This window comes from Netta rufina (genome assembly GCF_964035555.1).
Source record: "Netta rufina genome assembly, chromosome: 2".
In the NCBI taxonomy this organism is placed as follows: domain Eukaryota; kingdom Metazoa; phylum Chordata; class Aves; order Anseriformes; family Anatidae; genus Netta; species Netta rufina.
The window spans coordinates 118489683-118503469 of record NC_140124.1 but is presented as its reverse complement, the minus strand read 5'-3'; the positions used below and the strand labels follow the sequence as shown (position 1 = coordinate 118503469).

At 35.6% G+C, this 13787-nt stretch overlaps 1 protein-coding gene across 1 annotated transcript in view; it reads right to left on the bottom strand.

Moving 5' to 3' along the window:
• Positions 1–13787, bottom strand: part of RP1 (RP1 axonemal microtubule associated) — a gene marked incomplete at both ends in the record, with an annotated part of 183739 nt that overhangs the window by 81982 nt on the left and 87970 nt on the right. Inside the window, 5 exons of the mRNA XM_084281671.1 lie at positions 341–510; positions 1953–2096; positions 6510–6565; positions 8341–8422; positions 13158–13236. Of these exons, the coding sequence (XP_084137797.1) occupies positions 341–510; positions 1953–2096; positions 6510–6565; positions 8341–8422; positions 13158–13236 (531 nt within the window). The remainder of the gene's footprint in view (positions 1–340; positions 511–1952; positions 2097–6509; positions 6566–8340; positions 8423–13157; positions 13237–13787) is intronic.

Sequence of the window (13787 nt, the reverse complement as noted above, 5' to 3'; positions counted from 1 at the left end):
CAGGAAAAAAAAAAAAAAAAAAAAAAAGACAAGCTGATGAATGCAATAAATTACATGAAACAGACCATTTGTTTCCCTGATACATACAGAAAATTTGAAGAGAACACTGCAGCTGGCTGTAGTAGAACAGAACCACAAGTAGAAGATGACCTAAGATCTAAAGTTACATCATTCTGTCTTTGGCAATAAATATGTCATTTTAACAACAAAACTAGAATTCCACATATATTTTGGCTGGAGAGGAATGTCACGAGGAGCTCTGTATAGTACTTATGACTGTATATACTATACAGTACTTATGACTATATATACTATACTCTGTATAGTATTTATGACTTACAATGAATTCATCCATTGCTCTGGGTAGAAAACACACGTGTCCTGATCTTTGTGGAGAAAGCAGGATCTTATCACTTTTGCCCTTTGAGCCATAAATCACAAGGGTCCTTTTACAATCCAGTGGTTCCGGGGAATCTCCGTCTGTGTTAACCTGCACTCTCCACTGTTGAGCTAAACAAAATAAAAACAACACATTTTCAGTATCAAGAGACTGAAAATTAGTCAAGAGACTAATGAATGCTATTGTTATTATTACAACAAAGAATTTAAAGATAACTAGGAGTTTACATCCTGTTTTACAAAAATAGACAGATAGACATTCACTCTCTTGAAGATAATTATAATGTAAATAAGATTTTACAAACAAAACACAACAATCCAAATATGTGTGCAAGCAGTAATTAATACAAAGAAAGAAAGAAAGAAAATATTTGGCTATGCTTTTGCATTCCTTATAACAAATTACTTGTTTTAATTGCAGTAATTCATTTATTAAATTTTGGTACTTAAGGTGCTTCCATGTTACATGAAAAAGAAAACTTAACATTTTGGAAAACTTGTATATGACCCATTTGCAAAAACTGCTGGCTAATACACACCTAGTTAAATAATGAAAACTAAACCTCATTTCTCTGATTTTTCTAACCTAATTTGTCACATTCAGTCTGCTCATGTGTCAGATCATTCATTAGGACCGAATCCAAAATCTAGGGAACTGCAAAGTATTTTCACTGAACGCAGCTCATGGATTTCAGACATTCTTTTTGGTAGATGACATGTATTCATAGCAATATTTGAAAGTCCAGAATGCAACTCAGAAACTGCAGAAAACCATTCCAGGTGTGTGAAAATACGCTGTGTCTTAGATGGATAATATAGATTAGAAAGTTGCTTAAGTGGTTGATTATAAATCTTGCCCTGAATTCAAAAGAATTATTTGTAGAAACAACACTTGAAGGATCAAGCATGGCAAAGGGAACTTAACAGTGGAAGAAAACTAAAAACCTATGTTTAGACCGTGACTGATACTGTGATAATAGGATAATTTGCTAATGAGATTAACATAAAAGAGAACTATTTCATGATTTTGGGTAAGCCCACAATGCAATGTGCTGACAAAATAACCTGTAGAATAGTTTAGTTCTGAAATAAATTAGATGTGATTCTTTTTCTTATACTACTGTTTTTTTTCACACCTTTTGTTTTCCTCCACCTGTTTGGAGATGGAGATTGAATGAAAACCTTTTCTGGTTTTCTTGACTTATGATTTTTCCCCTGATTTTTTGCTTTGTCTTCTTTAGCTAAATCTATTTCCCCCCTTGTTATAGAAGCTTTTTCTCATTACATCTGACTGTTCCCTGACTCTTCTGGGCTCAGCTACAAAACAGCAGGCGAATACACATCTCACAGTCAGTCTGCTGAGTAACACAGGAGCTGAAAGGATCCTTCCATCTGAACTATTTTTTTTGAGGTCATTTCATGAGTCAGATGTAGTATAATGGAAGATTCAGACTTTGCCTAATGAGGAATGTTTGTTGTTTGATATTTGTGCCAGCTTTGAATTTTATCTCCTTGTGCCAGGTTGGCATGTGGTACCCTTCAGGGTGTCACACTTGGTGAAGTCAAGCATCGTTTGAGCTTCTGCTGTTCCTGAGCACTCTGAGGGTTTATGAGCAGATTCAAATTTTCACAAAGACTCCTGACATAGCCCTGAACTTCATATCCATTCCAACCATGCCCCATTTTGAAGACTGACCCTGGAAAGAGCAGAAAGGAAATTAAGATAATTTTGCATTACAGTGTTTCCCAGGTGAGCTTTCTTTTTTCTGCTTTCTTTCCTGCTTCAGGAGAAAGCAAGCACCAAGTTAAGAGAAAGCAAGGACACATATCTGCCTATCTTCTACTCCAAGAGGCAGCATGTTTAAAGAAGGTATTTCGGGCAAGGTGATTTATTTTAATTAATGTCTAGGATTGTGTTTTTAATTATCATTTCAGAAGAAAGGCTAAGACACCATCTGGGAGTTTTCCAGGAAATAAATCAGTGGTTAACAGATTTAAAGCCTCTTAGCATCTGTGACTGCTTGTTCTCCTACATTTGCTTTGAATGCTTCTACTGCTTGGTAACAGAGCTAACCCAGACTCACAGTATTTCCTTTCCGTTCAGCAAATTCATTTAACCTGCTCATGCCAGAATAAGAAAAAAATGTTTTGTCTAATATTATATTATCTTAGATAGCTACTTCATAAGGATGGCAGTCACCAGACAGGAGACTGATTACTAATACGTACTGGGTTCAGTGACTTCTATATCATTTTTCTATATTTGGAATTTCAGAAAATTCCAAACTCTTCAGTAACTTCTGAAAATCAGATAGCTGGTCCTGAGTAGGTAGGTCACCTTCTGTACTTCATATGCATGGCCACATAAAAAAAAAAAATCCTTTTTTCCTGATACTACTGAACTACATTAGCTTCTGTTTGGAGTGACTGGTGCTTTACTGTGTTATTTTACTTTTAGCTAATGTGCAATAGTATAGTCATTTTCTTTGAGACATCAGTATAATACTGCTAAAATGAATGCTGGAGAAGAAACAGGATTCAGAAACAGAAAGAAATCTCCATATTTTTTCTCTTTGCTTAAACAATATAAGCAAAGATCTTATTTCACATTATAGAGATATATCCAGAAAAAATATTATAAGCATTTGTCAACTTTAAGGAATTAAAAGAGATCAATCATAACAATATCTTTCCAGAAATTCTTTTAACCACTAGTTTGGAGCCTGAAAAATGCTTGCAGCAAAATTGTGAAAATCAAACCTTCAGTAACTTCTGTGCATAGCAAATTTGGCATGGTAAAACATAAAGTCAACATTTTGTTATATAATTAAGAAAACTGAAAAAGGAAGGATTCTTTTTTCGTCTTTCAAAATACTAACAAGTTATGTGTTGTTAGAGGATTGGCGTCACTGTTTTTAGGACATATTATTCCATTTTTTTTTATTCTGGTGAAGCAGGACCATGCTATTTGAAATTCAGTAATTCTGTGATTATCCTTACTCCATTAGCAAAAGCTTGCCAGATAGTGAATGATTTGAAAACAAAGGAAATCAAAGGAGAATTTACTTCATATTTTCTCTTTTCTTATGAATTTTCTAAATATCTTAATATCAAAAACCTTTCCCAACACAAGATCCAACCTAGAAATATCTATTAAGTGAACAGCGTTCATTGAAGTTGAACTGTATTTTATGTGCTACCCACAAAAGCCCACAATGCCACAGAGCACCCTACAAACCACACTATAGGAGCCCAGCTCATTTTAACTGACTGCAGAATGGACAACATTGGAACATGTTTGTGGTTTTGCTTTGAGAGAAAATCTTTTACTAGGTACTCCAATTATAGTCCACCTATTTTAAAGCAGAAAAGGAAAAGAGAAAACAGAACAAGGAAGTAGCAATGTAGGAGACTTTTAGAGACTGATGTAAAGTCCCATTCTCCCTCAGAATGACTTCATCATTCGTGACTTGAGAGCAGCTATTCTCTACCAATACAATCTCCTTTGTCTTTGCTTCTCTTGCATCAAACATACACGGAGAAATCAACAGATGGATAGATCTGCTCCTGTGCTTGATTTGCCAAAACTTCTCCATAATCTACAGATATACAAATGTTGCTGAAAAAAATGATATGGGCCTTCTGCATCTAGGCAGAATCCATAGCCACCAGCAGCGTTCACAGGGATCTGGAATTTATGCTTCATCAAAGCTGGCATAACAGAGGCCTGTCTGAAAAAGAACTGGGAGTACTCAAATAACTCGCTTAGCGATGACAACTTTCAAACTCTCTGATTTGGCTTGGTGGTTATTAGCTTGTTAGTGTTCTCCAAAGAGAATGAGATTTCTGACCTTCAGAGTGACCTACTACATGTTTTGTTTTGAAACCTTTGGTTTAGACCTGACCTGAGCACACTTTATTCTGGAAATCACCAAACACCAAATTTCTAAGGCTTTTCCTGAAGCCCACTTGCAGAGTGCAGCTCACATAGTATATGACCACATGAATGCATAAAATATTGTCTCCCTAACATCAAAACTGCTGCATTCAGGAAATATATGTTACATAGAAAGTCTACACATCCGCTGTGAGCGGACCTGCTTATCACTGCTATCTTCTCTAACATGTAAAGTTTTCAATGCTGCAGATGCTCAGAGAATTTAAAGCAGTTACTTTCTATTCCAAGACTCTTTACCTCTGGAATTTTATCAGTACTAGTGGTACTAATACTAGTACTATATCACAACAGATTGACACAGAACTGAATATAAGACAACTTTCCAAACCTCCTGTGCTTGTTATCATACTAAATCATACTAAATCATACTTTTTCACTTGTAATACCTCTAATATTACTATTAAGACAACACAATTTAAAAATGAACAATCCTGAAATCAGCCCTGCTCATCATCTCTTTTATGAAAGGTATAAAAAGCAGTCTCTCATCTATTTCATTTCCTCACTGGAATGAACTCTTGGATAAAGAAAAACATGACTAAAGAGAAGCTCAAGCTAAGGTGTTGCATAGATAATTGGCAGAGGACTTCCTAAAAAACACTCTTCTTTATATCTTCATAATTCAGAACCTCTCATCTCATCCTAATGATGACACATCCCCTGGGTCCTCCTGAACATCTTGACAGTGTGATGTTTCACAAACTGATAAAGCATAAGATGCTCCTTTCACCTCATAATCAATGTATTGTACTTTAATGTCCTTGACATGCACAATCTCTCAGCAGCCTTTGCATCTGCCTATAGTAACACAATAAAAAATGAAGCTGTACTGAAAAAACAACAACAACAACAAAACCAACCAAAAACTTAGATTAGTACTAAAATGCAGCCTATTTTCTGAACGTAAGGTGAAATAGATATTATGTCTGCATTTCAGAAATGTGTGCTGAGCAGAATGTAGAGTACAATTCCAAGTTACTCGTGAAAATCAAATCTCTCTGTGAGAAAGTCTTTATTTACCTGAGTTAATCAGTCTCCTCTTGTAAAAGTTATCTTGCCATGGAACAATAAAACTGTTGGCTAAACTGTTTGATTGCATGCAAATGATTATATTTTCACTGAAACTGCAATTATATCGAGATCAGCACTCATGCTACAGAAGGCAAGTCACTGTTTTCAGAGCTATGTGTAAACATTACTTTATTTACTCTAGTTTCTCCCATACTGTTCTCAGATACAGTTACACAGAATATGCATTTACAGTAAAATATTCATAAAGAAATTTGTAGCAGTCTGTTTCTCTTTTCTGGTTACAGAGAAACAGAGATGGTTATCTCCCATTCTGAACACTTGGGAGATCCTAACGTATTACAGTTAGTCTATGATGATAGACTGTCTTTGTAGGTATATAAATGGACAACTGGGTGGGTATTTTTTTATTAAAATCTTTTAACTAATCCAAGCAGATTTAATCAACAAAATGAGTATACTACTTCCAGTTTCACTAACATATTTGGAGCTTAATCTTGCATTATTTCTGGTTACTTTGGGAATGCCCTGGTGGACTTTGAACTGAAAATGCTTTCACTGCCACTTCACAACACATCTTTCAATATGCTCATGTTTGCCAGGGTATCTGTCCCCATGTATTAAATGACAGTGACATTGAGATAAACAAAGCAACACTTGAATCTCTTCTCAGAAGAATTCCTGGCAGATTTCAGGACAGAATAGTAGAAATATGAAGAAAAACAAAAATGGTTTATGAACAGATTCTCAAATACTTGTAAAGAGTTTATCACTTCTGTAGATCATCGTTAGCCAACTTGTATTCATTTTCTCTCACAGTTGATAGCTTACTTATATGATGAGGTCACTTGCTCACATATTTGCCACTTACTACTATTAGGAGGTTAAATTCAAACAGCAAAGACAACTGTGTAGAAAACAATTCTTACCTTTAAGGAATGACTTCTTTGAATTGCCATCTTCTAAAATATTAGCAGAAAAAAAAAACGATGTGAGCAAGCTTCTTTATTACTTTTTTTTTTCTTAAGTTATGGTCATATTCAGAAATGATCTTCGGTAATAATTAGGCAGTAAATAACACTATTGTTTTCATAAAAAAAGAAATCTGTAACAAAATACTTACTTTTGGCAGTTAGCTCTCTCTGAGTTTTCCCATCATCTTGATATTCATCTAACCATCTTTCATTGCATAAATAAAATAATAAGATTAATAACAATTATCAGTATTGATAATAATCAACAAGTAATCTGACAATTGCTTTCTCTCTTTCTCTCTCTCTTTTTTTTTTTTTTTTTTAAATTATCAAATTAGGTCTTTAAACTACCTTCTAGACCCAATGTCCTTGTATGCCTTCATCAGAGTTAGCATTATTCATATTGGGAATATTTGGCTCACTCTCCTCCCAGCAAACAATGGGAATTTTCATGTCAGTTCTATGAAGTGTTATAGTACTTCAGATTAAATATACTATATGAAGTACTAAGTATTTACGGGATCAGATACTCAGTTGTATATTTTGAGGGGTTTATATAATTTGCAGTGGTCAGTTAGATTCATCATACTTAAAAGGATAGATATTACCTACAGATCTGGAATTTTATAGAAATTATACAGATATGCAATAATTAAATGATTTTTTTTTCTTTTTACTTTCCATTTCTGTTATGTGGATGAATTTATGGATCTTTCCTGTAGATTTCTTTTATTTCTCTACAAAAACACACCTGTACTCCTGCAGTTAATCCCCCTTATTGATACAATAACATTTTACAGCTATTAACAATCTCATTTATTATTTTTTTAAAAAGTACTTATTAACAGCTTCTATTCTATTGGCTTCATGTTGATGTAGCCTTTGTTTAAACTTAGGGATCCACTTCTTGCATATAACAAAACTATGTGATAAATCTGTAATGCATGAAGTCTAGACTTCAATGCACACCAAAAAGAAAAACTAAAACAAGAACGTGATCATCAGAATAACACTCAAGAGGAGTATATGTTTCTCAGCTAATAAGCTATGAATCTTGCAAACTGAAAACTTGTTTTATGTTTTAATTTGTAAACAGGAAAGATTCCTAAAGAAGAAGAGCTGTTTGAACTTCTACAGATTTTCACAACTTTAAGGCACAGTTCCCAAAATAACATGGAAACCATTTCAGCCACGTAGCCTAATCTCCCGGTTTCTGTAAACCACATAAAACAGAATATAAGTAGCTGAATCTAAATTATACTTCTTCATATGATTTCTATTGTATTAAATACACAGAGGTAACACACGCAAATCCCTGCTTTTGCCTATTGGTATATTTAACTTTTTGTTGTTTTATTTTTATGTTGTAGTCATGTGATTCAACCTACAGACAGCTAAAATTTCAGGTTGCAGTTGCCTCCAGTAATAAAATATTTGGAAGAACATGCTGTTTAGTAATTGTTAGAACTGAGAGAGTCAGGCATTTGCCAATTTTGTCCATAGCAGCAATATTCTAGACCTACTAAAACAGAGAAATAGAGGTTTACTAAATGAAAGGATATATTTTAGCCCTTATCTAGTAGGAAAGCTAAGGGCTTTGCAAAGATTTCTGGTATGTATATAATGTTTTCAGTGACTGAGAAAGAGGTATTGACCAAAATCAGTATGTCTACATTCTTACACATAATACTGTTTAGAAGATAGAGAACTGAAAGCTTATTTATTTTCATGTAGTCTCTGTATAATCAAGATAAAGGAAATATCAATGCACCCTTCCTCCACCTCTTCACATTAGGCTCCTTTTGCTACTGTTACAGCAAACGTTGGCTTCAGAAGCAAAATTCTGCAACCCTTGTCCTTTGAGAAACTCTTGGGCATTGCTCACGTATCTAGGCCTTGTGCGTATACCTTTTCTACAAAATTTTTCCCAGGTTTCCAAGAATGTAACAAACTAATTCTGCTTCTCCATGAATGACATACCTGTTACAAGGAAATACAACCTCCTGAACTTCCTTTCCTTCCTTGTATTTGATCACAATCTTATCCAGGAACCATCCATTGCCTGTGTTGAAATGAAAAAGTTTATGATCTAAAATAATACTTCTGTCAAAATAAAAAAAATATATATATATGATATATATATATCATATGATGATATTTTTTTCACCACAAAAACAGGTCCCATTAGGACAGAGCTCAACTAAATAGATGAGATAAAATAATACAACGAAAGCTTAACATTCTGTGTCTCTTGGAAGAGGTACAATGTTAATTCTTCTCTGCTTTTCTGTTTTAATCTTAAGTTAAGAAGGGGGATTTTTTTAATTTTTTTTTCTTGGAGACAAGTATATGCATGTATCTGTGAACTGCCAACACCATCGCCATCACAGCCTACATCTTTTGATTCCTTGTGATCAGGCACAAGGATGTTAGGACAAATCTGCTTATGCAGTTAAACAAGATCTGTGTGAAAGATGGAATTTTTGATTTGTGAGTGAAGCTGTTATTGCATATAACAGTATTAATTAACAGACCATTGATATCTACTGTTTCTATTTGCATATGTTCTTACTTAGCTTCTGAAAAATATATGCTTTAGCTTTTACAGTATAGGTAAATTTGCATAAACTGCAAAGTCAAAATACTACGTCAGTCTACATGAACATTATATTAACAATTCTGATAGAAACAAATTTGCTGAAAACAAACAACAGGTGTTCTTCTGGGCATGTGATGAGCCTCCTCAAAAGCTTTTCAAATTTCTGCTTTTAAAGTCTATGTTTCAAGGGCATGCTTTTGTTTATCTGTCCTCTATAAAGAGAGGAAAGAACCTTATTTATAGCGATTTATTTATTTATTTATTTATTAATATGAGATATCATAGTCTTTATTGAAGTCTCTTTTTGCTTTCTTGCCCAAGGAAATAGCATGAAAAATTTTCTTTTGGTCTTGCAACAGCAGAAATTTAAATTTATATAGTATTTAGATCACAAAGCACCTAAGCACTTTATAGTTTTACCACTGAGTTTAATCACCTTCTACCTGAAACTTTGTGATAGGTCAGAGAATCCACTTTAAAATAAAGCTACAAAAGTTTTAACAAACTTTTGGATTCCATAAAAACATAAACATTAGTGATATGGATAGGGAAATACATATATATATATATATATATATATATATATATATATATATATATATATATATTCTGATTCAAGTAACAAATCCATTCACCAGCATGAGATCAACTGAAGTATGACTGCTACTGGTTTACTGCATTGCTAGGAAGAAATGTTTAAGAACTTGATTTCACCAAATAAATAGAAATTCCCATAAATTAAAAGACAGGGCATTGTTCCAGTCTTGTTTTTGTTGGCTTGCTTGTTTGTTTTTTTAACAGAGCTTTATCTTTGTCACACACAGGGAGAAAAAAGTAGGGCTGGCAAGCAAAGTGTTTATAATTTTCACTGATAAAAAGCATATTTAGTGAACACTGAAAAACTGCACAAGACAATTATTAATCTAGTTATTCTCTCAGTCTTTCTTTTCCTTTCCATGTTTTGTTGCATTGACTTTTGAATCCACAGTATGTGTGTAGAATCCTCTGGTGTTGGCTGGGTTTCTTTTAGCTGATTTGGTCGATTTCTTTGATGTGACAGTGGCCATCAGGTTATAGCTGAGGATCTGTATCTGAAGCTGGAGTGGAGCTGTGGGCCTTGGGGTCTGGCAGATGCAGATGCCTGCAGCTGAGGAGGATGACTACCCAGAGCCATTACTGGGCAGACTGAGTGTCTAAGGCCAGCTACTGGAGGTATTCAGCCTGACAGAACCATGCCATATATTATATGTACATATTACATTACACATTATATATATCCATTATGTATATATTTCCCATTGACAGACTGCCATTCTGTTCAGCTGGACAGGGCAAAAGGACGAAGCCATTGGTCCTGATTATGTTTGCATGAGTGCTGAGTTTTGTCTGTTGACCTGTGTGGCCAGCCATGTGCATACATATATATGTTGTGCAAATGTATTTCTGGTGTGCCTATTGGACCTGAGAGCACGTACCTGTGTCAGCCTCATTTCTCAGGCTACCAAATTCATACTTTCGCTAACAGTGGCAACCACTCTCATATGGTTCTTTTCTCCTAAGCTCCAAATGATAATAACAAAGGAAATGGCCTCAAGTTGCACCAAGGGAGGTTCAGGTTGGATATTAGGAGAAATGTCTTTACTGAGAGGGTGTTGCAGCATTGGAATAGGCTGCCCAGGGATGTGGTTGAGTCACCATCCCTGAAGGTCCTCAAGAAACTTGTAGATTTAGGACTTAGTAGCATGGTTTAGTGGTGGAGTTTAGGTCAACGGCTGGACTAGATGATCTTAGAGGTCTTTTCCAACCTTAGTGATTCTATGATGCTATGATATTTATGCTGATCACTTAAATCACTCCCAATGCCCATCCTAGTGACTGGTATGCAAAGCCCTTCTCAAATACTCTGTTTTCACTGTATCTGCACCACCCACAACTTGTCATGTCTCACAAGGTATTGCCTGAGTCATACTGTTACTTGTCAGCACATTGTAGCAAAACAGCATGAGAGAGATTTTGGTCAGAAGCAGACAACTGTCCTATTTATCCTCATGCTCTGCCCTCCGGGCTGCAATCTGAGTCTGGAACACCCTAGGAGGCAGCAATCGCTGTCCTAACAGGAGGGCTTGTCCAAGCAATCTATGGATCCGAATGTCAATTATTCCCCTTCAAGACTCAGGTCCATGGCACATTAGGACACTTTGCAAGGTTCCTTCCATCCTCACTTACTTCATACAGAGCTCAGATGCTACCTCCTTGGAGGTAGTCTACTGGCCTGGCCAAGACTCACTAGCAAGCAGGCAGAATACTTCGAAACTGATCAAAAAGAAGAAAGGGTACAGAAACATTTGGAAGGTTTGTATAGAGGACAAGGATCTTTCAGCAGATAAGACATCATCTAGTGACATGCACCTGGCCAACAGCAAAACCCTGCTGTCTAAGACAAAATTTCCTTTCTTTGCTCAGTCATGATGGCTGTGGGAGAAGATCTATGCCCTGCAGTCTGTGACCTTTCCAACACAGTTTACAAAAAGGACACTGCATTGTGGTGCACCCTAAATACTCTGACACTGTTCAAGTCTAAACTGGGCTCCAAAGGCACTTTGGAGCATTGAAAAGCATTTTCCATCCATGCACCTACAAAGAAACCTGCAAAAGATGACTATGACCTTGACCCTAAGCCTTGCAATGCTCGCTCTCTCTCCAACCCCAAAGAAAGCATTTATTCCATGCTCCTTCCAGGGCACTTCTCAAATCAAGACTAAAGATCTCCTTCCCTATCACCTGGGCAAGTGATATGATTCAACTAAAGGACAGCACCACCTCTAAAAGAACCTTTATTCTCCCTTCTCAACATGAAATAACTGGGTCTACAGATGGCCTCTCGCCTGAATTACTATCTTTTCCTAGCCCTTCCTTTATCCACTTCTCAGTCACCTCAGGCCAGGCTTATTTCAGGTTAGTTTGGGAAGGAGTTCAAAAGAGACCTGTGAGATCTGTCTGTGGTGCATACAATGAATGATTATTTCAATTACCTAGGCATAAATATTATTACACATAGAATTCAATCCATTCCTCTGTTTAGCCAAATAGGACAGATTTTGAAATCCATTAAGATCTTTCAGTTTGGCTGCAGATTTGTAATGCTGATTCTGTGATATGGCTATGCTGCCTATTATGGGAGAGGTGAAGAAGAGTACTGGAGGATAGAGTGAAATTGGGCACCACTACACTGCCTTCACGGTTATGTCTTGGCATGTCTGTATACGAAACTCTCAGGTACGATCATCTGTATTGCTGAAGGCAGGAAACTCTAGACAACTACAAAAACATAAGAATCAGGTTTACACCCCATACCAAGACCAAACTAATAAGGCTACTTCTACATAGTCACAAGTCTGCTCAGAGCCTTAGATAGTACAGTCAGTAAATTGGGCATTGCCTGAGGCCATTTCATAACAGAGTAGAGTAAAGGTGCTTTTCTAATCTAGCATCAGTGTGGTCTTGAACTGTTTCATAAACCCTTCTCTTCGCTTAGACTCTTCACAGCCACTAACCTGCAAACATATTTGCAGTATTTACATCTTCAATGCTTTTAAATGCCATCTTTCTCTTCGGTTACTTTGTTCCAGAGATGCACAACTCAAGGTCCTCAATCAAAAATTCATCTCATTGCAAAATTCTCTTTTCTTTTTTTCTGAAAATTCTACAAACTAAATGCAAGGCCATGTACTGGATTAGGCCCACATTGACTTGCACAGATTAAATTAACAACCACATCTTCTCCCATTGCCCAGAGAAGCAAGGGCAAAATGCTACAGCTATTCAAAATTTCCTTGGTAGTAAAGCAGCTGTTTAATATCTTTTATTTCCATTCCATTTGATCTTCACTCTTTTTCTAATGAAAGACTATTTTACCTGTGTGAACAGCATTCTCACCAATTTTCTATATGCAAATAAATAGTGCTCTGTTACAAATAAACTTGAAACAGAGTGGATTATCTGGTATTAAAATCATGTCCTCTTTGCTGACCATTACCACTGTTTTTCACCATCCCATCACAGTGACTACTCTGCAGGAAGACTTTTTATCACTGTAAGACCTTCTGTCCCATTTTGAATGAAAGATGCAATATAAATAGTGTTCATGATGTTTAAAAGGACTTGAAAACAGATTGGTCTCTAGGAATTCAAATCCTACCTGGAGCAGCTCCATCATGGCTAATCACAACTTTCTCCAAGTCTCCCAGTGAGACAGCCTTTACGAAAAAAATGTCCATCTGTGGAAACATACAAGGAAAATAATTAAGGTCTTAACTTTAGCTATCGTTTTAACTGTAACAGGATAGAATAGCTACTTTTTTTTTTTTCCTTTTGCAAAATGAACATGGGTGTCTTATATTGGTCCTAGCCAGACAGTGAGGATCTTTTAAAGCTTTCTGAGGTGAATAACACCTTTAAATTACTTCACAGAGATAGCATTTGATTCTTTTGGCATGACACAATGATTAGTTGCAAAGAATTTTTTGGTCTTTTCTACAATACATTTTCTAGTGCCAAGACTAGAAAACTTGGGAATAAGGATTTAGAACTTGATTCTAAAATTCACGGTGGCCTATTCAAGAGAACACAAATGCTATTGTTACTGCTTTATCTATATGTCTCATATAAATAATCAACACTATGCAAATTCTACTATCTAGTGCTGTCAGTAAATGACTGATGCAAAATCAGCATGTAAAAATTTTTCATCTGATAAAATTATGTATGTAATTTTGCATAAAGAAAATATGTGAGAAAGCAGCAAACTGTTTGAATAAAAATTGTAAAT